Raw genomic sequence first — 25061 nt, forward strand, 5'->3', positions numbered from 1 at the left:
AATGGGGCACTTTTGGTACTGGCCACAGGTTAAAACACTGAAAAGTGGTCTTGCACCCAAAAAGCAGCCCTCATCTTTAGGATGAAGAACAAGCTTTTCAATAAATAAAGCATTAATTTTGAAGGAAAGTTGATTTTGTTTAAGTATTTCTGCTAACCAAATACTGTTCTTTTACAAGCAATTAACATCAATAGTAAAGCAAATAGGATTTTATGAAAAAAAAAAAAAAAAAAATCAATGTTTTTATCCAGTGTATTTTGCACGTTTACTGACAGTGCAATGCTGAGGGGATAACACAACACATACATGAATCAAGATTAGAGCAACCAGTGAACGTAAACTTGTTTCAGGGTTTGACAGCTAGCACTAATTACCTTTGCAAAGAGACCATGTGTTGAAGTTGGGCTTACTGACTAACTGAAACAAAAATAACCAAACAATGCAGAAAACGCTGGAGGAGATTCAAACCTGGAACGGGGCCTTAACACCAGGCAGGGTAAAACACATCTAAAGAGATCGCCGCAACATCACTGAACACGCAACCTCTTCGGCAAGGGGATCGGAGTAGCATGAAAAATCCTTTGCAAGATAAACATTTTTTGGCTTTTCCAGATTTCGCAACACTATTCTACATAAAGCATTGCTGTAAACTGTTGACAAAGTACTACAAATAGTAGAACTGTGCAGCAACTATGCAATGTCTGTTCGTTTCTCTTTCTCATGCAGACAGACGTATAATGTACATGGGGTTGCAAACTCCAGTATTGTCACAGCTTCTCTTCTGTGTCTCCAGAGCTAGTATCAAAGATCATCGCTACAGAGAAAAGGCTGACACGGTGAAGAAACTCTCTCCATAGGAGAAGTCAAAAAAAACAAGTCAAAAACAGTAGCCCATGATGTGGAGACTTCAGCACAGCTTTTCTCATTCAAATATGAAATCCCACCTGTCAGATTGCTGTTCTGCACTGATGTCTTCCTTAATAATTGCATTAAATTAATTATCAGTTAGTGTTGGCCAATTTTTCTACACTGCTTATCAGCCCTACCAAAAAAGATCAGTGGTATCAGAATTCAAACAAGATCTGAACCAAAAGAATACAGCCCTTAGACTTGGGGGAGAGAGAAGGTGTTAAGGTCAAATTTGATAAGAAAGTAAGAGTGGATAAGTTTAAACAAAGTTGTGCACAAACAATCCCCAAACACTTAATTACATAATTTCTCAAAGAAATGTCAGCATTTTGGCTCATTACTGTCTCTTTTCTTTAGCATATTTCAGAGAACAATTTCTACCACCATTAAGTTTCTTCATGCTGTAAGACTTGACAGTTTCTTTAGAATTTATTTCTTGATCATTTGCCAAATCTAGAGTTCAGTCAAATTAAAAAACCCCAAAATATAGACCAGCTTTTCTTTCCATCAACTAGAAAGGGTAATGTTAGTTTTCATTAATGCATTAGATGTGACTCAGACCACAATCCTACTCCGACTGAAGTTACATCTATTCTTTGATTTTCGTGCTAGCATTCACACACGCTTATGGAATAAGAAATGTGCAACGTTTTATCACAAATACAAAAAGCAGGTAAGTTATTTAGTGAGATTTCATAAATTCTAACACAGAAGACTAAAAATATGCTAACACCCCAATGCAGTCCTCAGACTATGGTGGCCTTAAACTGGCAACACAAATTCAGCTGACAAACCAAAATACAGTCCTGTTTCATATTTTGGTGTGAAATGTGATGACTTGTTTGGAGTAAGATCTTATAGAAAGGCATTTTAAATCAGCTTCTAAAAGCAATATTGAAACCAATGGATTATTTTGCTACTATAAATGAAAGTACAGCAGATAGTTCTATCCATCAATAGAAACTTAGGTGGCCAAACATCATCATTCCCTAACATTGATCAGGGAATACGTAGAAGGAACTGAACAAAACACCTACGATGCTCAGATACCTCCTTCAATTCAAAACAGGTTGACAATGATTTTCAGGAAATAAATTAAGAGTAAAACTCCAAAGAAAGAACATTGTATGGCTTTAAGAGAAATACCAGTTTTGTTCACTATTGAATAAGGAAAATCAAACCTTACTAAACATTTCTGAAAATTAATTCACATGAATGGTGTAACAAACTGAGGTTTATTAGTTATGTTATACAAAGATCTTGAGTATGTCTACACTAACGTGGTAACTCCACTATGCATCTATTTGGGTTGGGTTGTGTTCAAACTGGAACACAAAAGGTTCCACTTAAATTTGAGAAGAAACTTCTCAGTGAGGGTGACAGACACTGGAACAGGCTGCCCAGGGGGGTTGTGGAATCTCCTACTCCAGAGACATTCAAAACCCGCCTGGACACCTTCCTGTGTGTTCCTGCTCTGGCAGGGGGACTGGACTCGATGATCTTTCAAGGTTCCTTCCAATCCCTGACATTCTGTGATTCTGTGATTCAGCATCTTAATCTTTAAAAAGTCAGAATCTTAGATACTCAGAACAAAATCTGTCCTTGCACAAAACATATTAAACAGGAAATTTAAGACCAGTACAATCTTTTAACTTTTAAGAGTTCCTTATCCACACCTAGAAGACCTAAATATAAGACCTATTCTGTTAATGAACTTCTTCAGAATGATCTGAACACACTGAAACACAGCGCAGTGATTTCTTCTACTGTAGAACAGGTTCAGACAAAGATTTAAAGTAGCCCGAAAAAGGTTAAATACTCCCAGAAGCTATTTCAAGAGAAGAAAAGTGTATTACTTGCCTTCTACATTTAACATTTAAAATGTTTTCAGAAGACAAGATGAGCAACCACTTGAAAACAGAAGAAATCAAATCAACTGAAGTGACACAAATCTGAATTAACAGGCTTTCCAGATGGTCTGAATTAATAACCAAAACGAACAGAGAAATTGCTTTTGCCATGCTATTTATTTGACTAGCCAGCTTTAGTCCTCTACAGGAAGGAGTTCAAATGCATGGTACTGTACTAATAATAAGGAGCGCCAAGCTAATCAAGAATTTATGTGTCAGGATCAAAGGCAAGGCCAAGAAAGAGGATGTCATGGTTGGAACCAGTCACTTAAAAGACTGAGATGTAGCCTTATTGATGAAAGCACAAGAAGCCTCCACATTGCAGCTGCAGGGCCTGGTGCTCTTGGTACCTGAGCCACCCTGACACCTGCTTGCAGGCCAACACAGCAGAGCACAAGCAACAGAGGTTTCTAGAGTGCATTAAAGACTATTTCTCCAAGTTAACTCAATTAGCCAACACAGAGGCACTCTACTTGAACTGATACTCATGTGTAAGCAGGTATATTTACTTCTAAGGTGAGTGAAGGTCAACAGTGAGCTTGGCTGCACTATGGGAACAAGTAGTTCAAGATCCTAGAAGAAACCAGGATGAATGACCCTGGACTTTGAAAGAGGAGACTGCAGCTTGTTCAGAGATCTTCACTGCAGATCAGAAAGCTCCAAAGCTTACAGAGGTACTTACGGAAAGCTCAGAAAGGGATGGCTGGATCTCACAGGTGGTTGAGGGGGAGTTGCATGAGAAATGCCCAAATCCTACAGATCATTGGAAGGAATACTGAGGTCCACATGAGCTACACTGTATGAGGCCAAGAATAACTAGGTAACAGCATGAGAATAACACAGAATCACAGAATGTTAGAGATTGGAAGGGACCTCGAAAGATCATCTAGTCTAATCCCCCTGCTGGAGCAGGAACACCTAGATGAGGTTACACAGGAGAAACATAAAGCCTGGTTACAGGTGTATGAAGACAAGATATAACTGAGGAAAAAGTCATAAGGGGCAGGCTTTTTAGTTGGGAGGAGACAGGGGTCTAGAAAAGGAAGTACAAGGGCAGTGAGAAGGGCCAAGAACCAGCAGAGGGATAACGAGATGTGCAAAGCCTGTGATGGGCTCTGTCTGGGCAACAAGACAGGCAGCCCTGCACTCGCTCACGGCAGCTGGAGCAAGACAATGAACCAAACCCTCTGCCCTGACCACGCGCTAAGGGTCAGGTCTATACCCACAGCCAGGGGGACTGGGGTGAGAGTGCGATGAGTGCCTTCCCTGGCCAGGGAGAGGACAGACAGATGTGAACAGATGGGTCATGTATCTTGGTATCACCCGTTTCAGACCTGACAGCACTTGCAGCTACCTAAGGCTTTGTAACACTGATCCGTACGCAATACTTGCAAAATTAGCTGGGTACTAAGTTGTGTGTATCAGACATTTCCCAAATAACTTGGATTCAACCTGATTTATTTATTCTCTCTGCACCAATACAGGGACAAACAGAGAAAAATATGCTCCATTTCTCCTGGAAGACATGACGAAAATCACAGAGGAAATTACCTTCCTTGGCAACCCCTTAGAGCTGTGTCTAAACTGTCCAGCCAGCACACTCGTCTGTTAAGATCTGCCCCTGGAGACTGACATATACATATATATGTCAGCATTTAACAAAATAAAGTGCCTGAGAAACAAAATATTTTGAATCCCTGCCTCATCTTTACCTTGCCTTCTATCCAGGAGGCCAGAATACCTAATTATTCTTTTCCATCCTGTTGCTTGTTTACATTTTCTTATGTTTTCAAAGATGTCCTTTGCAATGAAGAGACAAATTTCTCTTTTATGCAGGCATCGAGGCTCTCCTTCACCAAACTTAAATGTTAACACAAGGCCTGTGCAAGTCTTTCTTCAGCAAATTGTACTTGATAGCAATTTGTAATGCAAGGATACTGAAGAGAATACTAATGTAGCACAGCATAAAGGTGACCAGTCTCTAGAATACATATGCACATATGTGTATAGACATGCACACACACCCTTTTTATTCTTTAGATGTATTGCTTTCTAGATATATAACAACTTTGTATAAGATATGCATAATTTTATATAATATATAGAAATCAAAAATACTACTGCTTTTCTGCAGACTCAATCAACAGAGCTCAGGAGAATCTCAGTGCACAGACGTGCCGGGCAAGTGAGCAATGGAGCAAGTGGGGAACAGCCTGACAGACTGAAATGCAAACCTGACAGCAGCCTGTTTTCTCTGCAGGATTTTTAGCAGAGTAATATTTATCAAGCTAGCAGTAAATCTCCATGGAAAGGCTGAAATACTTTTCAGAGAATACACACAGAACACAAAGGGAAGAAAGGATTCTCGTTCCAGGTTTTGCCCTGAGTTTGTGCGCAGAACATAAGCCAAGGTTGCTTCTGAATGCAGAATTCAAATGTACCAGACTTGGAGGGCCTCTCAGATAAATTAAGCCGATTGATCCACTGTATCAGTGGATGTACACTGAATTGAAAGCCGGGGACTGCAGGGTGTATTTTGGTAGACTAGCAGTCTGAGGAGCGGGGAAGAAGTGTGCCAAACTGTTCATTCAGAGCAGAGTCCCCAAATTATCTCCCAGATTTATTATCATCTGACTTTTTGATTATACTTCCATTTATTTCACAGTCTTGACTAGACCTTCCCTACCCCCTCCAAACAACTCTCTGGTTTCTTCCAGTTTTGTACAGGAATGACTTATTAGTAACTTTGCAAAGCTGGTATTAGAATTGACTTCAATGAAGGACCAAATCCTGGTACAGAGGCCTGAGAAGAACAGAACTGGACCGTTCTGTGCACATCAGCATCAGACACTAGATGGCACACCCTGCTGAAATCCAGAAAGAGACACTGGAATTCCAGAAATTCAGCATTACCACCATCTGTCAGTTGGTTTCTTAAAGCACTGGTTAAATTTGTGCGGTCACCCCTCTTTGCCCTAATCTTCTGCCACTACCCCTAACAGTCAGTGCAGTAAGACCTATAATAAGGCTTTAAGGATGCTGACAAATCACACAGGTGAAGGGGCAGGCACTTCACATGGTGAAATGTTTCAAGTTTTTGTTACTTCTCCTTTTTAAAAATTTCTCAGTCCATAAAGTAAGAAAGCATATTTTACAATAGGCTTATGTACCTTAAAAAACATAATTGTGTTAACTGCAGCACAGGAAGACCAGGTGTTTTACAGTGTAGTAATTTCTCACATTTTAGTTCATTATGCCACGTGCTGACAAGTTTGAAGACTTAAATCTTCTCTGTATGAAATTCTAGAGATGTAAAACTAATTTACCATGCATCTTTGAGCACCTTACTGCTCCCTTCTGACTTTCCTATGCCTCATGAGATTATTCAAAAACTTCACAACTTAAAACAATCTCAGATGGCTTTCATCTGTAAAGTCAACCTGCCAAAATTAATTTCCCTCTCATACAAAATGAGGAATGATTCACATATATGTACAAAAGCAGACATAGCAAAGTAGATGCTATTCAGTCCAGTGCAGATGCTCCATCCCTACCAAGTGCACTGGATCTTCCGAAAAGTAATTTATGTCCAAGGAGCAGTGTCCCAGTCACACTCAAAAGAGATTGCAACATACTATATTTAGATACTCCAATTTCTTTTTAAATGATACACTTTACAGGTTGGCATTTAAATATGAGGCTGAAAGGCAAATATGAATTAGAAAAAAATAAGAACTATTGTACTCTATTGTTTTACTTCACAAATTTTGTCCTCTATGTATACAGTAAACGTAACTTCTGCTGTATGAGTTCTCTTCGTAGAGATGTTGGTTTTATACGTAATTTCTGTTCAGAATGTCTTTGAAAATATACAAAAGTACAGCATAAATGTGAAACTGTAAATACATTACAAGAATGTCCAATTCTGTGTGTTAATATAGACAAAAGAGCTGTTTAAAGCTATCACACACTGCAAAACTTCTCACTATACCGTTTTCACTTTCCAAGTCAGTCATACTTACAGTGCATATTCTGCTAGAGGTAATTTGAAAACATTAAATACTTCCTTATTCTTCATCAGGTAAACAGAACGCAAGTAGGATACAAAACACTGAAAGAAAAAAAAAAAGTATTTAACAAAAAAAAAAGAAACCATTAAATTACCAACACATTAAACTAATATTACACTGTTGCTCTAAACAGAAAATATAATTCCACTCCTAAGTGATCTAACATCGATTTCAGACTGAAATTCTTCTACTCAATACCCATCAGCCAAAATTTATCTATACTACAGAAGTGATGTGACTTCAAGTATTCAAATATTCCATTAAAATGCACATTAGTTGGCTGAATTTCCCAGTGGTATGTCATTTTTGCTAGAAAGAAAACATGGCAAATTACTCAGAAGGAAACATCACTGATTCAATTTTTTTTTTCTCCCAGCTTTTATGGCTGTTGCTCTGCTATTCTGACACCTGAATTACATGGAAGCAAGAACAGACTGTGCTTCTACCACCCTGAGGTGTCCTTACAACTTTAGCCATTAACAGAAAGTGATTCAACTCGATGCAGCTGCCTTCCACTGTGACCCAGGATAACTCACATTGCCCCGCATCTGCCATCAGCTCATCACACACATGCTGTCGGTGAATGCGACTCAGCTGAACAACAGATTCACTATACAACATTCACTAAGTCCAGTTCAAAGTAGAAGTTTCACTTAATCCCAGACCTACACCAAGAACACTGGAAGCAATGCCTAACAGAATAACTTAATCTTGTGCTGTATTTTCCCTTCATCCTTCCCAAAAGGAAAAACTCTTATTTTCCTCAAGTTTCTTTTACATAGTCTATTTCTGCCTATCATCGGAAGCATAAATACTAGAATATCTTAAGTATTAAAAAAGACCCTTGGATTTCTGCTGTTTATAACCTAATTTCTAAAACATGCCAAAACTCCTACCAGAAGGCTTAAACCAGCAAACACTAGGAGGAACAATAGCAAATTAAACTCATAGTGTTATTTTTAAGCATACTACAATCACACTCTTGTTCTGCTATGTACAGTCACCTGCTGGAGAAAATTATTGTATTAATTCATGTGGAATTTAAAAAAAATATATATATTTCTTGTTAATCTGAGATACAGGTGGGAAAGGTCCAACAGTTACGAACATCAATCTCTTATTGGTATTCTTTAAAGGCATATAAAAGAAAAAACGTTTCCAGAGGTGAAAAGATGAGACAGTAAATTAGGCAATGTCATAATGTCATACTTCTCCCCGTGGCAAATTGAATAACAACTACTAATTTTAAGATATGTAGACCTAAGAGATATATTTTTCAAGCTGCCCAACACCTCTACAGAAGTAAATTTTGCTTATTTTCCAAATGCTGAGTTTTGGGGTAAAGTTTCCTGTCCAGATTATGTCTTTCAATTAATTTCAGCAGTGGAAGGTGCCAGCACAATCCATAGAGCTGCTACCAAGAACGAAGTGTGGAACGGAACATGCGTGCAATGAAACGCCTGCTCACATTAAATTATGAATCAATTTACAAAGATATCTAAAACCTTTAGGAAAAGGCTTCAAATTTGACTGATCTCATTAATCTATTGCTGTCTAGCAAGCAGTGACAAAAATAAATGACAGAGCATCTTACTCTTCTGTAGTGGCAGATGGAAAGAAGCAGGTTAAACAAAAACTATCTTTCCTGTGAATCCGAGAGTCACAACATCAACAGATCTGAAGATCTATGTGAGTCGCTACATCCCACAAGGCAGAAATCTCATTCTGCCTTTTGGATAACCTATAAACCTGTATTGCCATCCAGTTCTGTTCAAGAAGGACAGGGAACTGCTGGAGAGAGTCCAGTGCAGAGCAACAAAGATGATTAAGGGAGTGAAGCACCTCCCTTATGAGGAAAGGCTGAGGGAGCTGGGGCTCTTTAGCTTGGAGAAGAAGAGACTGAGGGGTGACCTCATTTATGTTTATAAATATGTCAAGTGTGAGTGTCACAAGGATGGAGCCAGGCTCTTCTCAGTGACAACCAACAGTAAGACTAGGGGCAATGGGTATAAACTGGAACACAGGAGGTTCCACCTAAATATGAGAAGAAACTTCTTCTCAGTGAGGGTGACAGACACTGGAACAGGCTGCCCAGGGGGGTTGTGGAGTCTCCTTCTCTGGAGACATTCAAAACCCGCCTGGACACCTTCCTGTGTAACCTCATCTGGGTGTTCCTGCTCTGGCAGGGGGATTGGACTAGATGGTCTTTCGAGGTCCCTTCCAATCCCTGACATTCTGCGATTCTGTGACTTACTTGACTAGTATGTCTTTGGTACACATGGTCTAGAAATTAATAAATGATAAATAAGGGACAGAAAGAACACACCTCTGGCAGACGTCTCAGGTCCTACAATGAACCATCAAGTAAATGCCAGACATTCTAGCTCACATCTACCAGCTGTCAACAGGGTTCAGCCCACTAAGACTCAAACAATTTTTCAAGTTTGTCATGGACTGGGTATAGAACGGTATTGCTCTATATTCAAAGAAATGGGCATCCAATGATGGTAAGATGATTCAAAGATTATTCAATACTAATATAATTATGATAAAAGTCTTCAGCTGACCTCATTCTCTATTATTTTAGGCATTGTGAACAGTTCCAGTAATAGATAATCCCTACTCCAAGTGTTTACACCCAAACTAGAAAAGTTACATATAGCATAGAAGAGTTGTTCTACTTCACAAAAAGAAAAATGAAATACAGAAAGAACAAATTACTCCTTTGACTGTTATTTGATTCCAGCACCTTCACTTCAACCTCCTTCTAAAACACTGTCACCTCTCTTGGATTTTTTTCCACTCTCCTAAGACTTGGTCCCTCTGGGCACACACACACTGGACAGCTGAGGCACAACAAGTTCAGTCTGTCTGAACCTTTTTCTTGCTCTTTTATCAGCTGCTGTTGTTCACCACTATTTTTGCTGTTCTGATATCACTTTCAAGGGTTTTTTAAATAACTGAGCATTACAAAAATATTGTATGAACTTAATTTATACCATTATGGAAAATGTTAACGTTGGGCATCAGAAACATATTATGGTTCTATTACAATCATAGCTAAAGGCCCCAAAACCACTTGAGATCATTGTACTAGAAAAAAATAAGGCCACAAGAACTATGTTGTACTGATCTGCTATATTTAATTTGAGTTATTGATGTATTTCTTAAATAATTGTTTTAAATATGAAAACACATGCAATTCAACTTGTGTGATGTTTTGACAGAATTCAAAGTACCAGGGCATGCTCGGAGTCTCAGGCTATAAACACCCTGCACGTCCCTGTGGGTGCGATGAAGAATTCAAGACAGACGTCACTTCAGTGTCCCAACACCCCCTATACAGTAACATTCAAACTAGCAAGAAAAACACATTATTTTTTAAACTGCTTTTCACAATTGGAGGAATCAACATATCAAATATTAAAATTACAAGAAATGTCAAAAGGCAGCATCAGTCCACAAGAGGAACTGCAAAGTTTCAAAGGAGCCCCAGCCTGATTCACCTTCTCTCTTTCCAAGCAACAGCACAGGGACCATGTCCTATCAAATGAATGATGAAGTTTGTGGAAGCAATTAGTAATCAAGAATTTCCTTTTTCATTTTTTAAACAAAGTAAAAGCGTCTTGAAGTAAATCGAGAAGCTCAGAGGACACAATCACTTAGACCTCATGCCCTCAACAGAGTAAACTACATCTCACGCAAACTTCAGTGCGTAGCTGAGCTGTTTCACTGCTATCTGATCCATTCACGGAGGGAATTTCTTTCTTACAAATGTCAAGAATTTGGCAGCTTGCAACAGACAGGCTAGACAGCACAAGAACCATGTCTGAAAAATCCAGCACTTCAGATAAGGACCCAAGGCCAGGATTTCATTTGCATTATTTTTATTGTTTTATTCACATTGATATGTAAGACTACTGAGATACATTTGTATAGTATGTCTGAACACTCATCCTTAAATCTTATTAAGGAGGGATAGTTCTGGGATAAACCACTTGTCCATACTTCAAGGTTTTTAAAAACGGAATGTACATACAGTTTGTCTGCAAGATGACACTGCATTGCTACTCATAAATTAAAAACTGCAACTAAAATAGCTTGAAAGGCAATGGCAATTTTAAAAAATTCAAAATGAATTTAATTTTTACCTGTAAGATTGACAGGTAGCCCCTGTTCAAATTTACTCTCATGCTATTTTTAAACTTTATCATTATTTTCTTTTGCCCAATTCAGATCTTTCCCTGCCTTTTAAGAGATCTTAAAAGGCCAACGCCAGAAAGAAAGAAGTTTGATAGTATTTTTATTCCAATTAAGAAGATGTTTGCTTCCTCCTACTCTTATCTTCCCCCAACCAGATGCTCTGTCACTTCTAACACAAACTGGTGTAAGCGCAACTTCCCACGGCAGCTGCAGCTGACTGTAACCTGCCACCAGCACCCCTGGCCTGTGTGATTGTAGGATGAAGCTTACGCTGATTTTCCACGTACTATAAGTAACACTTTGTGCACTACAAAAACCTGGGATACCTAAATGCCAAAAATAGTTTTAAAAGTAGCCCCTTGAACACTGCCTTTCACATTTTCTTCACAAAGCTGCCACTGACTTCCTTGGGCACTCTGATTTAAGACTCCTTGTTCAGGAAAGTAAGAATGAGATTCCTCTGACCCAGTAAGTGTCTTTACTGCAGGCATTCAAGCAAGGTCACATCACACAAAGAAACCCCCATTCATCCACCCCAAAGTCTTTTTAAGGTATTAATATCTACATCAGGATGCATCCTAGAAGTGCCTATTCCTCTCTTTCAGCTGTCAATGAAAGCTCAGGCAGAGCAGCTCACACAGGACATCTAAAGACAGGCAAGATGAACCTCACCTTCAGAGTTTTAACTATTGCAACTTGCCTCATTTTACATCTGAGTTCAGCAAAAAGGCTACAACTCCTACTCTATCTTTAAGCATTCACAATCCCCTTTTCATTTTACCCTGTCACTCAGGTTTACCAGAATATATTCAGGTGTCATCAATCCCCATGCCAGCTCAGACAAATAGAAGGTTAGTTACACTAATCCAGAATTCAAGCAATCTTCTCCTTGGGTAGAACTTTTATTTCTCAGGTTTTGGCATTTATGAATTTCCGATCATTTGGCCTTTGTAGTGCTCTATAAATTTGACCTACATGTATTAAAAAAAAAATTACCGAAAAGATTTTCTTATTTTACTTCTAATCATCTTGTTTTCCCACATCTCAATTTGAACTCCTGATTTTGCATAGTTTGGAAGACACTTGGCACAACTACAGAATTTGTAGGCTCATGATATCCCCACTGTTTAAAAACAGACAAACAAGCCTCAGAACACCAACATACTGCAGCGCTTCAATAACACAAGTAGTAAGCTCTATCCCAAAGGGGTCACAGCCTAAAGATATTACAAAACCAGAGAAAGGTCAGCAAATGTGTCTAGTGACAGCAAGAAGAGGCAGTGTGATGCCCAGAGATGTTTCACAGGCCATCTTCCCTGGCAAGTATTTTTTACAACTACCTCACTCTGGGTCCAGGAACCCACACAGTTATTTTAAGTTTTCCTACCTCCCTCGAACCTGCTAAAATCTTGGTGAAATTCATGTATTTTTAATGGAGTCCCCCAACATTAATCAGCACAGCAAAGAAATCCTCTTCATACACTTTACCATCATACCTGGAAGAGCTAGTGTAAGGTATTTTGCTTCTCCTTTAAATCCAAATGAAAGCTAAAATGCATGTTTCAATGCATTGGATTTTACCACTGAGAAAGGACAACAAAAATTGATTAAGTGGGCAGGTGAGGCCTACATGGTTTCATTTTTTTAAAGCTTTTAAGCCAAGAAATGAGATCTGCTACTTTTCCATAACCATTTATTATTATTATTATTATTATTATTATTATTTCAATAAGTTCTGTACCAGCTCCACAAGAAAAGTCCTATCAAGAAGAACTAACAATTTACCTATCCCCTTCAATCAAAAGGGTTACTGAACTGAAAACAGTACACAGCCCTACTCTCCATTGTGCTAGCAAGGATACATGATGAAAAAAGACATATTTGTATTGATTTAACAGCCTTATGCTTTACAGAATCACAGAATAGTTGAAGTTGAAGGGAAACTCTGGAGATCGCCTAGTCCAAACCCCTGCTTAAACGAAGGTCAACCAGAGCAGGCTGCTCAGGAACGTGCCCAGATTTAATATCCAACAACAGAGACTGCACAGCCTCTCTGCGCAACCTGTTCCAGTCAGTGTTCAACCACCCTCACGATAAAAGATTTTTCTTGTCTCTTCTCCTGTCACTGGGCACCACTCAGAAGACTCTGGCTCCATCTAATTTACACTTCTTTCCTAATACAGGAGATACACTCCAAGTGCTCAGTCATCTTTGTGGTTGGTTCTTCATTGGTCTTGCCTCTAGTAGGTTCTTATGGACATGGTTTAGTGCTAGAGTTATGTTATGGTTGGACTTGATGATCGTGAGAGTCTCTTCCAACCAAAACAATTCTGTGCCCATGTCTTTCTTGTACTGGAAGCCCATGATCAAGCTTTGCACTCCAGATGTGCCTCTCTACAGGGCTCATTAGAGGGGAAGGGAAAGATCATCTCCCTTGACCTGTGAGCAATGATCTGCCTGATGCCACCCAGTGGCCTTCTTTGCTGCAAAGGCACATTGTTGGCTCATGTTCAGCCTGCTGTCCATTAGGACAACCTGCTGCCCCAGGTCCTTTTCTGCAAAGTTGCCTTCCAGCTACTTGGTCCCAGCCTGTACTAGTGTATGGGGTTACTTCTCCCCATGTTCAGGTATCAAACAGCTGGAAAAGCCTCAAACAAAACAGTAAAAAACCCTCAAACAGCTAAGATATAGTGACTACTAAATCACAAATTACTTTCATACCCAAGACTCTAAAATAAGTGTGTCCTCACCTATGCCAACACTTTGGCATGGCAGCAGTAGGTCAGGTGGCTCTTCAGGCATTCAGGTCAAGAGCCCACGTCAACTCACAGGCAAACTCACCACCAACTGCTAAACCCGATTATTGTTTCCTCTGATGCCACACTTTAAAGCTTAAAAATCAGAACAATTTAGCAGTTCCAAACACTGCTGCTAGGGTATATAGGAGTAGGTCAGTTATTCCAGTAGCAGTTCTATTCAAGTGCTGCAGATGACTTACCCTTTGAGCTTTGTCTTTTAACTCCTGATCTTGAGCTAAGAAAGCTTGCAACCTCTTTTGGATGTCCGTAAGTTTTTCAGGGTTAATCCTAATTAAAAAAATAATAACACTAATAAAATAAAATTATCTTTACTTATTAGAACATGCAAAAATAAGCACCTATTAAGTTTTCAGGAGTACCTTCACGACTTTTGCATTGACTTAATATGCCTAAGGGTCTTACCACTCTGAAACAGCTTAAAATGGAGCCATATTGAGGATGAAGCATACACTCCTCAAACATATAATACAGATAAGACAAATGGAAGCTCAGACTTTTTATCCAGAGACAATTTTCAGTGAAGATGACAGAACTTCTTTCAAAGAAAAGCCAAAATCAGCAGTAAAGAGCTTCTTGAATTTATAAAAATGCTATTAAAAATATAGAAGAAGTATAATGAATCACAGTACTACTTTATACTGAGATAGCAGTCTTCATAAGCATTTTTGAAAGCTTAAATAAGATCCATTGCCCTGGGAACAGCAAAATTTAAAAACTTCTTTCTTACAGCCAGATGAGCAAAAATAAAGGACATTGGGAACAAACAGATTTGAAAGCTCCTCAAGATACTGATCAGGTGAATAAAAAAAACAGTGACTTTCTTATAGAAAATGCCACTAAACCTAGTAAGAAGGCATGCAAGTCCTCTCCCAGACTCTGGATTTTTGTACTTATTCCAGTGATACCTACACTATTCCGGGTGTATTTGCCCAGATCTTTTCTTACCTACTTCTGGGTTTGATCTGCTAGTCCCACACAAGTGTATCTCACAACCTACCAAACATGGTAGGAGGTTACCTCTCAAGTAGAGGTCAAATGGGACGCACAATTACCAGATTTCTTAATCTGTTTCTAGCTGCTGTGTGCCATGTCATCCCATACTGTACAACAAAACACAGCCTTTGCTAAAGGAAGTCAAGAAAAAAAGAAGAATCAAAGGCAGGGCTCTTCACACAGCAGTAAGTCAGTCTAAAAAACATAACTGATTAAAATATTAGGCAGGAAACATTTTTACAGACTTTTTTGTAACATAAGCCATGATGATCACCTATTATTCTTAATAAATATAAAAGCAGCAATTAAGCAAGGGGTTGGAGGGTATTAAAGAATAATTTCTAAAGGCATTGAGCTTTATTCTCTCACCGCTGCAATTTCTTATCTCTGCCAGATACAGTCAGTAGAAAACTCTAGTGCACACAAAAGCTATTTAGCTGCAGTTTTAGTGAAAGATCAAAAAGCTGAGTTTCAGTTTCAAGACAGTGCGTAATTTGCTTGGAAAGCGTAAAGACATAAGAAAGAAAAGAGGAGGCATGAAAAATTCAGTGGGGAACAAACTGACCAGCAATTCTTTGAAATGCAATGCAGGATTGAATGCATACAGGATACCAAAGAGAGAAAAAGTAAGTAGAGAGAAGGCTCTTCCAGATTTTGTTCTATAAAACAAGGTTGAGAAGGTGACAATGAAATTATTTATGATCCAAAGAATGAAAAAATGGTAGAACAGCAAAATAAAAGCAGTGGCTTGCTTAATACCAAATTGTATTAGAAGATAAAAACACAAAGTATAACAGTTCACTGCAGAGGAAAGACCAGAGGAAAAGCAACATGTTTGCAATGACATGAAACTCAAGAACAAAGTTTGAAGTAGAACTGAGTATAAAACCAGCACAAATACACTGGGATAATATAAGATTTACAAGCACAAAATGATATACAAAAAGTAAAGAAGGGAGAGCAGGAACAAAGAAACGATATCTTAGAGACGTGTTGGATTGCTGTTACGTTATGGGAAAGCTACTAAGACATGACATCAAGGGACTCAAATTAGCCAGTGCCTTTTTTCCCTTGTCTTCACTCAAAGTGGCAGCTGCAATCACACAACTATTACAACAACAGCTACAGCAGAGTCCAAGCTCACATGAGAATTGCAATCACGAGATAACAGTTACGTAGATAAATCAGCTGGGTCAGAAGAAATTTGCTCCATAGCAACTAGAGAGAAAGTCAAAGCACTTTTGAGTCATAGTTGTATCTATCTAGGATGAGAGGAAATGGCCTGAAGTTCTGCCAAGAGAGGTTCAGATTAGGAAAAATTTGTTCATGGAAGAGGTTGTCAGGCACTCAAAGAGGCTGCCCAGGGAAGTGGTTGAGTCACCATCCCTGGAGGTGTTTAAAAAAACGTGTAGATGACATTCTTAGGGACATGGTTTAGTGCCAGAGTTAAGTTAGTGGTTGGACTCTATGATCTTGAGGGTCTCTTTGAACCAAAATGATTCTACGATTTTGTTCTTGAGAATTTATCCAAGATGGATAAAAACATATGAGACAGGGCAGGTAAACACAGTGCTCATCTTCAAAAGGGGCAAAAAAGGGAATAAATTAAATTATTAACTTTTTTCTTGATACAGAAAAACAATTTTAACACATAGAGAAAATAAGCAAGCATACAATGGCCAAAATAGCTTAGTCAGAAGCAAAACATGACTAATCAGTTTGATTATCCTTCAAAGCAGGATTGGCAAGCTGTAAGAATAGGAAAGAAATGGGAGGTACCATATCTGACATCAGCAAAGCATCTTGCAGTTGCACATTTTCATAAGTTTGGGAAACATGTTCTACATTAAATCTTCAAGTAAATGCAAAACTGGCCTTGGAGCTGCACTCAGAGTAGTTTGGGACCAACAACTATTCACTGTTGTCACTGTCAACTTCAAAATGCAAAACCAAGTTCCAATTCTTACCTGGGCCCACTTTACTCATTATTTTCATTATTATTGTGGGAATAAGATTCATTGTTTATGGGAGACAATACATCCTTGGGGCTCTAAGCATAATGGAGAATAATCTCGGAGAAGATATAACAACATTTTGTTGACTGCACATAAATTTTAGTTTGAGTGATTTTGTTGAAATTTGCAAGAAAAGAGTTTGAAAAAGTCAAAAAACACAAGATAAAAGCATGACAAGATAACATGGTGTAAACCTAAGCAATGACAACCAGGAATTGGGTGCCTTGATCACATTTTGAGGTTATGTGCTTTTAATGAATGAGTAAATCTGCAACACAGCAGAGCCACAATATTGGATTTTCTCATCTCCAACACTGTGTCATGATTACCACTCACTGTCGTCTCCATCTCGTGCTAGGAATCCAAAAATAAGGAAGCTGCTCATTGTTAAATTGGGATTTAGTTTTAATGGGTTTGCAAGTTATTTCTTTCTGAAGAAATAAAATTCTACAATAATTACATGCATGTGACTATTTGGAGAGACAAACAAATCTTATATCTAAACACTTAAATGAATTATCATAATTTATAAACTTGCCTAAGCAGCTTAGAACCAGTGAGCTAGAACCAAGTATGCAAAGACTAGAAGAGGATTTTATGACATTGTCTGTGATTCTTTTCTTATTCTGTGAGTAAAAATCTCACATTTAAGGAGCAGTATAACTTTTTGAAACTGTTGTTTTGTCTAGCAGTTGTATAAATTGACTGTGCCATGATATAAATATGAAATCAGCTTGCTTGGTCTTACAAACTGATCAGACAGCAAGCTCCAAATTCCCTGCTCAATACTCTCTGCCTTCCTCTCATTCCCATTTTTAACACTGGGTACACACACTGCTTTAACTAGATACTCTTCCCCATCCTCTCCAAAGCAGAATTTAAACAAAAAATCTCAACAACCATCAAAAAGACTGTGCTGCAGCAACACAGTTTCCACATTCCCCAGAGCTTCCAAGCAGCAGCAGGTTTTGCTCTGTGCCCTCAGCCCAAACGTGGCTCCTTGGGGTTCCAGGGGATGCCCTGGGAGGCTGGAGGGAGGAGGAGGAGGAGCAGGGAGCCCAGGAAGGCTCCTCAGGGCTGCCAGCATCACACCAGCACATCACAGACCAGCAGGTACCCAGCATCACACCAGCACATCACAGACTAGCAGGTACCCACTCTGCTCAGTGACACCAGTGAATTGTCCTACAGTAACCGTGGTAATTGGAAGGCAGCAACTCTTGATGGATTCCCTAGTATTAGTGTTACTGTCATGTGAAATACATTTCCAAGTATTCTCCACTGTTTTCTTGTTTTTGTTTTCTTCAAGAACCACATTTTTGCCATAATATTAAAGCAAGCAATATTACATTGAGAGTATCTATATACTTGCACTTTCTTTGGTAAAACTTTGTAGATACAAAATTGTTATGAGAACCCCTTAGGAAGCAGCTCTTATCTTGTTACTCAACAAAACTGTATGCCATGAAGTAGTCTCAAGGTATTATCAAAAATATTTTCAGTTCATAGCCTGCACCTAAAACTTTGAAATTATAGACTCCTTATAAACATGTTATACCTTCAGAGTAGCTTTTTCCCACATTTGAATGTTCTAAAATACAAAATTTGTTATTGCATACTTTGCATTTTCTCTTGCTGTGTTTGAACAATGAAAAAGAGATGTATTGTTAAAAGCACGACCTGTAAATTGGCAGCTTGTGCTGATTAGCGAGGAAGGGCACACTAACAGGCTCTACAGGGAGCTTAGGTTTAAAACTGAAAATTAGGAAAATAGCCCACCAAACGCTGGCCTTTTGAATAGAGATTCAGGAAAAGAAAACAGTTTTTCCCCCCCTCTCTGCTTTCAAATTATGGAACTGTTTTAAAAGCTCTGTCTAAATGAAATAAATGTTAAGAGGCCTTTTTAAGTCAGAAAATACAAAACAAGGAAAGTAACAGAAAACCAGTTATTGTGATCCCTACGCAAGACAACAGGTTCACAAGAACAGCAAAACACACACTTTAAATGACAGTGATGTTTTCGAAATGAAAAGCCTTCAGAATGGATTTGAGAAGTTTGAAGAGTTAGACTCTGTGGGCAGAAAGCAATGTTCATTACTTTCTACCTCACAAGTTAAAGCAATTCTTGAGAATCTATAATTAGGCAAATATGCACAAACATCATGAGAAGACTTCAATAGAAGACCTGGAACATGATCCATGGCTTGATGGAACTTCTTTAATAATTTATCAACTGCCAAAACACACCAGGGCTGTATTAATTGGGAAACCAGCTAGAAGTAAACAACCTAAGAAAATCTGTAGTTAAAAACTTTTAGGATTAAACTGTTTTGCAATCCATAAGTAATTACAATAATTTTGTCACGGATTTTAGTTAGTCTCTATAGAAGTTTGATGCAAAACCATTTAAGACTGAACCACACTAGGTAGGCAAGTTCTAAGTTAAAGCATTCCCCTTAAGATCTTACAAATACCAATATGGTATATTTTGCAGATTGAACAACAGGTTCTCAGGGTAGACTATTAACATATCTTACCAATCAAAAGCCCCAACTTTGTTTATAATGACTCCAGTTAAAAATGTTACACAAGTGGCTTTGTAAAATAATACATTTTGGGGTTAAAACAAAAATCTTATTAAAAAAACCCTTACTTTAATGCAACCTATTATTGAATTTACAATAGTAAAAGCTAATGACATGAAAAAGATTCTCATTTAGTAGATTTTAACAATGACAAGTCCAAAAGTATGTGTTCACTTCATTTCTTAACTCAAGTTTTGACATAAACATATATAGGAAGTGTAACAAAAAGAACAGATAGCCATATAAGTAGTAGCAATTTCTTACCATCCTTTGTTACACTCTAAATCAAAGAATACAGTACAGTTAATTTTGAGCAGATCTAGAAGTTTAAGCAATGAAGTAATAATAACCATTTAAAGTTTCATCCTATTTTGATTTCTTCTGAAAAACCATTATCCCCAAACATTTCCTGCATACAGTTAATTATCTTCTTTGCTTAGAGATACATATCTTCACCTTCCAACCACAGCTTTTCAAAGAGATTCCTGGCCTTGCTCATACCCACTTGTACAGGAACTTACTTTTCTACCTTGCAACCCTCTGGCTTTATTCTAGCTCCACTCTATGACCTTTGGCACGGTGCAACCTGAACTATGGGAGTATTCAAAACGGAATCAGGTTCATACAGTATTTTCTGGTTTGCTTTCAATTCTTCTTCCATATTTCCTTTACGTTCTGTTTCCTTTTTTGATTTAGCATTAGACTGAATGCTCAAAGAACAACAAACTACTTCCTACCTATAGCTGCTAATTAAAAAATTAGCACCAATTATTTTTAGTGGTGTACTTTTTTTTCCTATTATTTTTACAGTTCAGGTTTGGGATTTTTTTGTCTTCCCTACATGTTCATTACTCTGCATTTAACAGAAGTTGGAAATACAAGTGCTTTTTTATTTTTACATGGTATCACTATATGCATCTGCAACCCTTTCAAAATCAGTTCTCTTTTGTACAGATAACAGATTCTACAGGTCTACACTGGAATACACTCTCCAGTATGTACAATAACCATTTAGCCATATCTTCTATTCCCTGTTCTTCAACTAGCTGATTCAAAAAGATCATGACAAATCAGAGAAATAGTCTAGAACTAAAGAAAAGACAGCTAATGAAACAAGAATGATAAAAGGTATAAAAACATACAGGACAGATTAAAGAAATTGTAATTGCTTAATCTGCAAAAGAAAAGAGAGAGATAGCATGATGATGTTCAATTACACAAAAAGTGGTTGCAAGAGAACAGTTAAGTTTCCATATATTCTTGGCACAGGACAAAAGAAATTTTTCACTTACAAGACTTATCAGACACTTGAAGAAAAAGCCTTAATGGCAGAAACTGTTGAGTACAGATGAAATCGCTTCAGGAAATTGTGAAGACATTCACTGGCAAGTTAGATAAGCACCTGATAAGAATGATTTATGCAGCTGATCCTGCCTTTGGGAAAGAGGATGGAATAGGTAACCTCTCAAGGTCTTTACCTTCTACAACACTATAAAAACCTCCCTTGTTTGTCCGGCTCCAGGCAATTCAAGCACTTTACCAGGATTGTCACAGACTCATCGGACATTATTCCTGTAGAAAGAAGGCTGAATAACAGACAAGTCATTAGTCACTTACTTGATTTCACTGACAGGTACTTTCCTCTGTGCCAGCTGTTCCACCATGCCTTTTTCTTCCGAGGGAAGCAATACTAACAAAGCTTCACCACCTTCTTTGTATCTGAACAAAGGAAAAACCACAAAAGAGAGACCTCAAGCAAACAGGCAAAAAAATACATTTTTGTTGATGTTTTCAATAACCAATGAGAATATACATTTGCTTCCTTATAAGAAGTCTGAAGAGCAGACAAATATGCTCACTTTACAAAGGGTAAAGGCAAAGCAGTTAAGGGACTTGCCAACATCTCCACTTGAGCCAATTTCAAACCTATGCCTAGAGCCCTAAACATCTGGGACTAAGATGTTGATTTAGATCGGTTGATCTTTCTTCCCTAGATTAGAAATACTCTGTAGTAATCAAATGGCACTTGACCAAAGGTGACAATGCTACACCAACCTACCTACATTCATCCTTTACCAAGAGGTGATTCTCAACACCTGACAAGAACTGATTCTCCTTTGCGCATCCTGCAAGCGAAAGAAGGTAAAGGCTGGGGAAGGGTAAGCGCCTTGATCCCAAACAACTCCTACTTGCACGTTCAATAAAGACTACTTTTCTAACAGGTTAGAGAGGCATCATTGAAAGAAAAGCATAAAAAGAGGAGTTCTCTGATTTATAGAAGCAGTTTTTAAGTATAAAAGGAAAATACAATCAGACTGATTCCATAAGAACGTATCTAGTATTCACCCGTCAATGCTCTTAACAGCTATATCAAATGAAAGTGACTTGGTAATTACTCAAGATTGGGGAAAGAAATAAAAATGGTTCTATTTTATTCGTGAAGCATCTTCATGTTCACGTCCTTTTTGTAACAAAATATCAGTTCCTACTTTTGGCAAATTTAGCAACTTGAGGACATTCATGGGACGGAAAAAAATACTCAACAGCACTAGTAAACAAATAAGACAATGGTTTTAAGTCCTACTGAAGAAGTCACAATGATGAGTTAGCTTACCTGCACTAAGTCCATATCTATTTTAACACGGATATTATTTCTTCATTTGTATTTACAAATAGTTCTTAAAAGAACACATTGATAGCAAAATATTGCATAGAGTCCTCCGCTACATAAAAATCACCAATTGAACTAAATTTCAGAAATATGCCAAAATTGGACAGAATCCAATTCACAGTCAACGGATAAGAGCAATGTGTGGGACACAGCAAAATAAGAGAGTGGTAAGTTACCACAGAGCGCAGTTCTAACTGCCAAGAACTACTCACAGGGAAATCCCTAGGCAGCAGCAGATTGTAAGTCCGTACATAAGCTCCTGTGACTACAAGCATACCATTTATTTGTAACAGAAAATACTCACTGTGTTGTTTTTCATGTGTCATTTTATATCAAATTATTTACTACTCTAACAGGCTTTGTTTCGATTCCTACTCCAGTCATATTTGTCTTTTTTTCCTATATTGGTAAAACTCTTCATCCATCTTAAGCATGTCTGGTTTGTCCTTTCTGTTCTCTGTAAGAAAGTTCACTGTGTTCCTCAGTTGGAGGCGAGAGAGCTCAGAGGATGTTCTCAGGCACACCAAACAAGAATCATACCATTAACTGATAAAAATCATTTCAGATGGAATGTAGGGACCACACATTTCTCCAAGTATAAACAGTTATCACTTGGCAAAAACAGTACTGCAGATCTGTTTGAAAACCATAAACACTATCTGTCACAGCATAGTAAGCAATGCAAGTAGCAACTAAATCTGCAGTTACAACAGTCTGACAGCTTTTATTACAGCTCTCTGCTTTCATTTGGTGAATTTGAAATATCACAACAAAACGCTCTCAGATGCCTTTTTTTTCCCAGTGCTATACATGATGTGTTTGGGGACTGACTTTTAAAGATAATTTTAAAACATTTAATAAATGTTTTCATCATTAGATTTCAACGCTTACATTCTAGATTTTGAAATTTTACATGGAAATCAACTTGATACAAAGAGGAGAGTAGCTGGCACACACCAACACTATGTATATTTACTGGTTATATATGCTTTGGTAAGAGTACCAAAACAAATGGTAAGACATTTGGACTTCGTGCCAAAAAAATACTTCTTTAGGGTTGTGGGTCAGGGAAAGATACTGCACAAAACTTTTATTTTAAGCTATTTAATTAGTAGACATAAAATGTTCTTAATGCAGAAATATCAGCCTGTAGAATTTCTCTAAAAAGGAGTTCTAAAGCAACCCACATGCTTGGTTGAAGGCAATTTATTATCTTTACCAACAGCACAGAAGGAAATAAGTGACTGCTAACCAAACATCCCATGAATGTTCGGGCCCTTTACATAATAATGAAGGTTGAGAATGACTTGCTTACATAGACCAAGTGCACCCTGGAAGAAAACTCTATATATTTTAACCCAGACAAATTCCAGATGATATTTCCACAAAGTGGGTGCATGTCAAACACTATCACTGCTTGAACAAGCAACGAAATCCTGGAAAGCCACTGAACCTTAGAGAACTTTGCATTTTATGGCAAAAATTGATGATCACAGTCCCAAGGCAGCTAATTTTTCATCAAAAGAACCTGATCTCTCAGAGCACTGTTGGAAAGAAGGATGAAAATATTCACTTTAATCTACCCAAAGCTTGTATCAGACAGGAAGACAGAGATAATACTGCTGCCAATACTGGAGTCACCAATTTACAGCACAGAATAACGCACAGCTCTGCTCTTCTCCTCAAAACAGATGCTACGAAAGGAAAGAATTCCAAAAAGAGCTACAAACAGATGCTACGAAAGGAAAGAATTCCAAAAAGAGCTATGAGAATGATCCAATACCTGGAAAGAATGTCTGTTCAGTCTCTTAACAAGAATCTTCCTCATTTGTCAAGAAAACAAAAAGAAGTCTTGATCACACTATATAAATACCCACAAAGGATAATTTTTGCAGATTCCTTAAATTTAGTCAAAGGCATGAAATTATTTCTGTAGTTTTTTTGCTTCTGGCATTTCTTATCCTGGAGTGCCTGACTTCACATTCTTAAACTGTTGCTTTATTGTATTTATTTTATTCAGTGTCCAAAGCGCTACAGAAGACCAGTACCACACAAATAGTGGAAGAAATACCCAACATGGATTAAAGAGTGCAGATATACTCTCTGCAAGCCACAAACCCAAACTCTGGAATGACACAGTACCAGAAGTATCATTTGGCATTAGATTTGCTTTTATAGCTTTTCCTCAGTACCCACGAGGTCACCCTCAAAGCAGGATGCAGGATCAGAGAAATCTTCAATGTGACCCTTGAAAGGTGTTCTTGTGTTATCAGTGCTAAACACATTTGTGGCAGATGCACTTGATGCCCCTTAACCGAACCAGCAGCAGTCTGGCCCTGGCTCCAGAGGAGGTAAAGGCCTGAGCTGCAGCCGGGCCAGGAACTCCTTCTGGGAAACACACAAGGCAACAGAACAGCACGTTGAACCTCAAGAAGTTGTGGGTGCAAGGAGTCTGGTGCAGACCTTTCCCACCGTACGCAATGTGACTACGAGCAAACCAATTCATTCCATAAATGTGACCTCTTGGGAGAGCTCCTGAGAGCTCTCTCTGCTAGACAGGCATGGCTGTAGGACAGTGGTGGTCTACTCATCACAGATCACTGGATCAGCCCAGTTTAAGTTTCATATCAATAGTTTAATTCTATTTAAAGCATACATATTTAAGCTAATCACTTAGAATTATAAAGTTGTGTGATTTCTCATAAACTGTCTGCTTTGAATTACTTAACAGCTAAATCTGCTGAAACCTTTAACAGTATGTTGTAAAGTTCCATTGATATTTACCAAACTTCAGTAAAACAAAGCGGCTAACACCTGCAAGATAAGGCCTGTTTTGTACCTTACTGAGCAAAACAGGACTCATTTAGACAGAACAACACTTTCAAG

General features: G+C 38.2%; 1 protein-coding gene across 1 annotated transcript in view; it reads right to left on the bottom strand.

Moving 5' to 3' along the window:
- Positions 1–25061, bottom strand: part of DDX10 (DEAD-box helicase 10) — a 176137-nt gene that overhangs the window by 125727 nt on the left and 25349 nt on the right. Inside the window, exons 10-12 of the mRNA XM_082065078.1 lie at positions 21122–21223; positions 14091–14178; positions 6842–6930 (exon numbers count right to left, since the gene is read on the bottom strand). Coding sequence (XP_081921204.1) covers positions 6842–6930; positions 14091–14178; positions 21122–21223 — 279 coding nt within the window. The remainder of the gene's footprint in view (positions 1–6841; positions 6931–14090; positions 14179–21121; positions 21224–25061) is intronic.

The sequence above is a fragment of the Streptopelia decaocto genome (assembly GCF_964273445.1).
Source record: "Streptopelia decaocto genome assembly, chromosome: 1".
NCBI lineage: Eukaryota > Metazoa > Chordata > Aves > Columbiformes > Columbidae > Streptopelia > Streptopelia decaocto.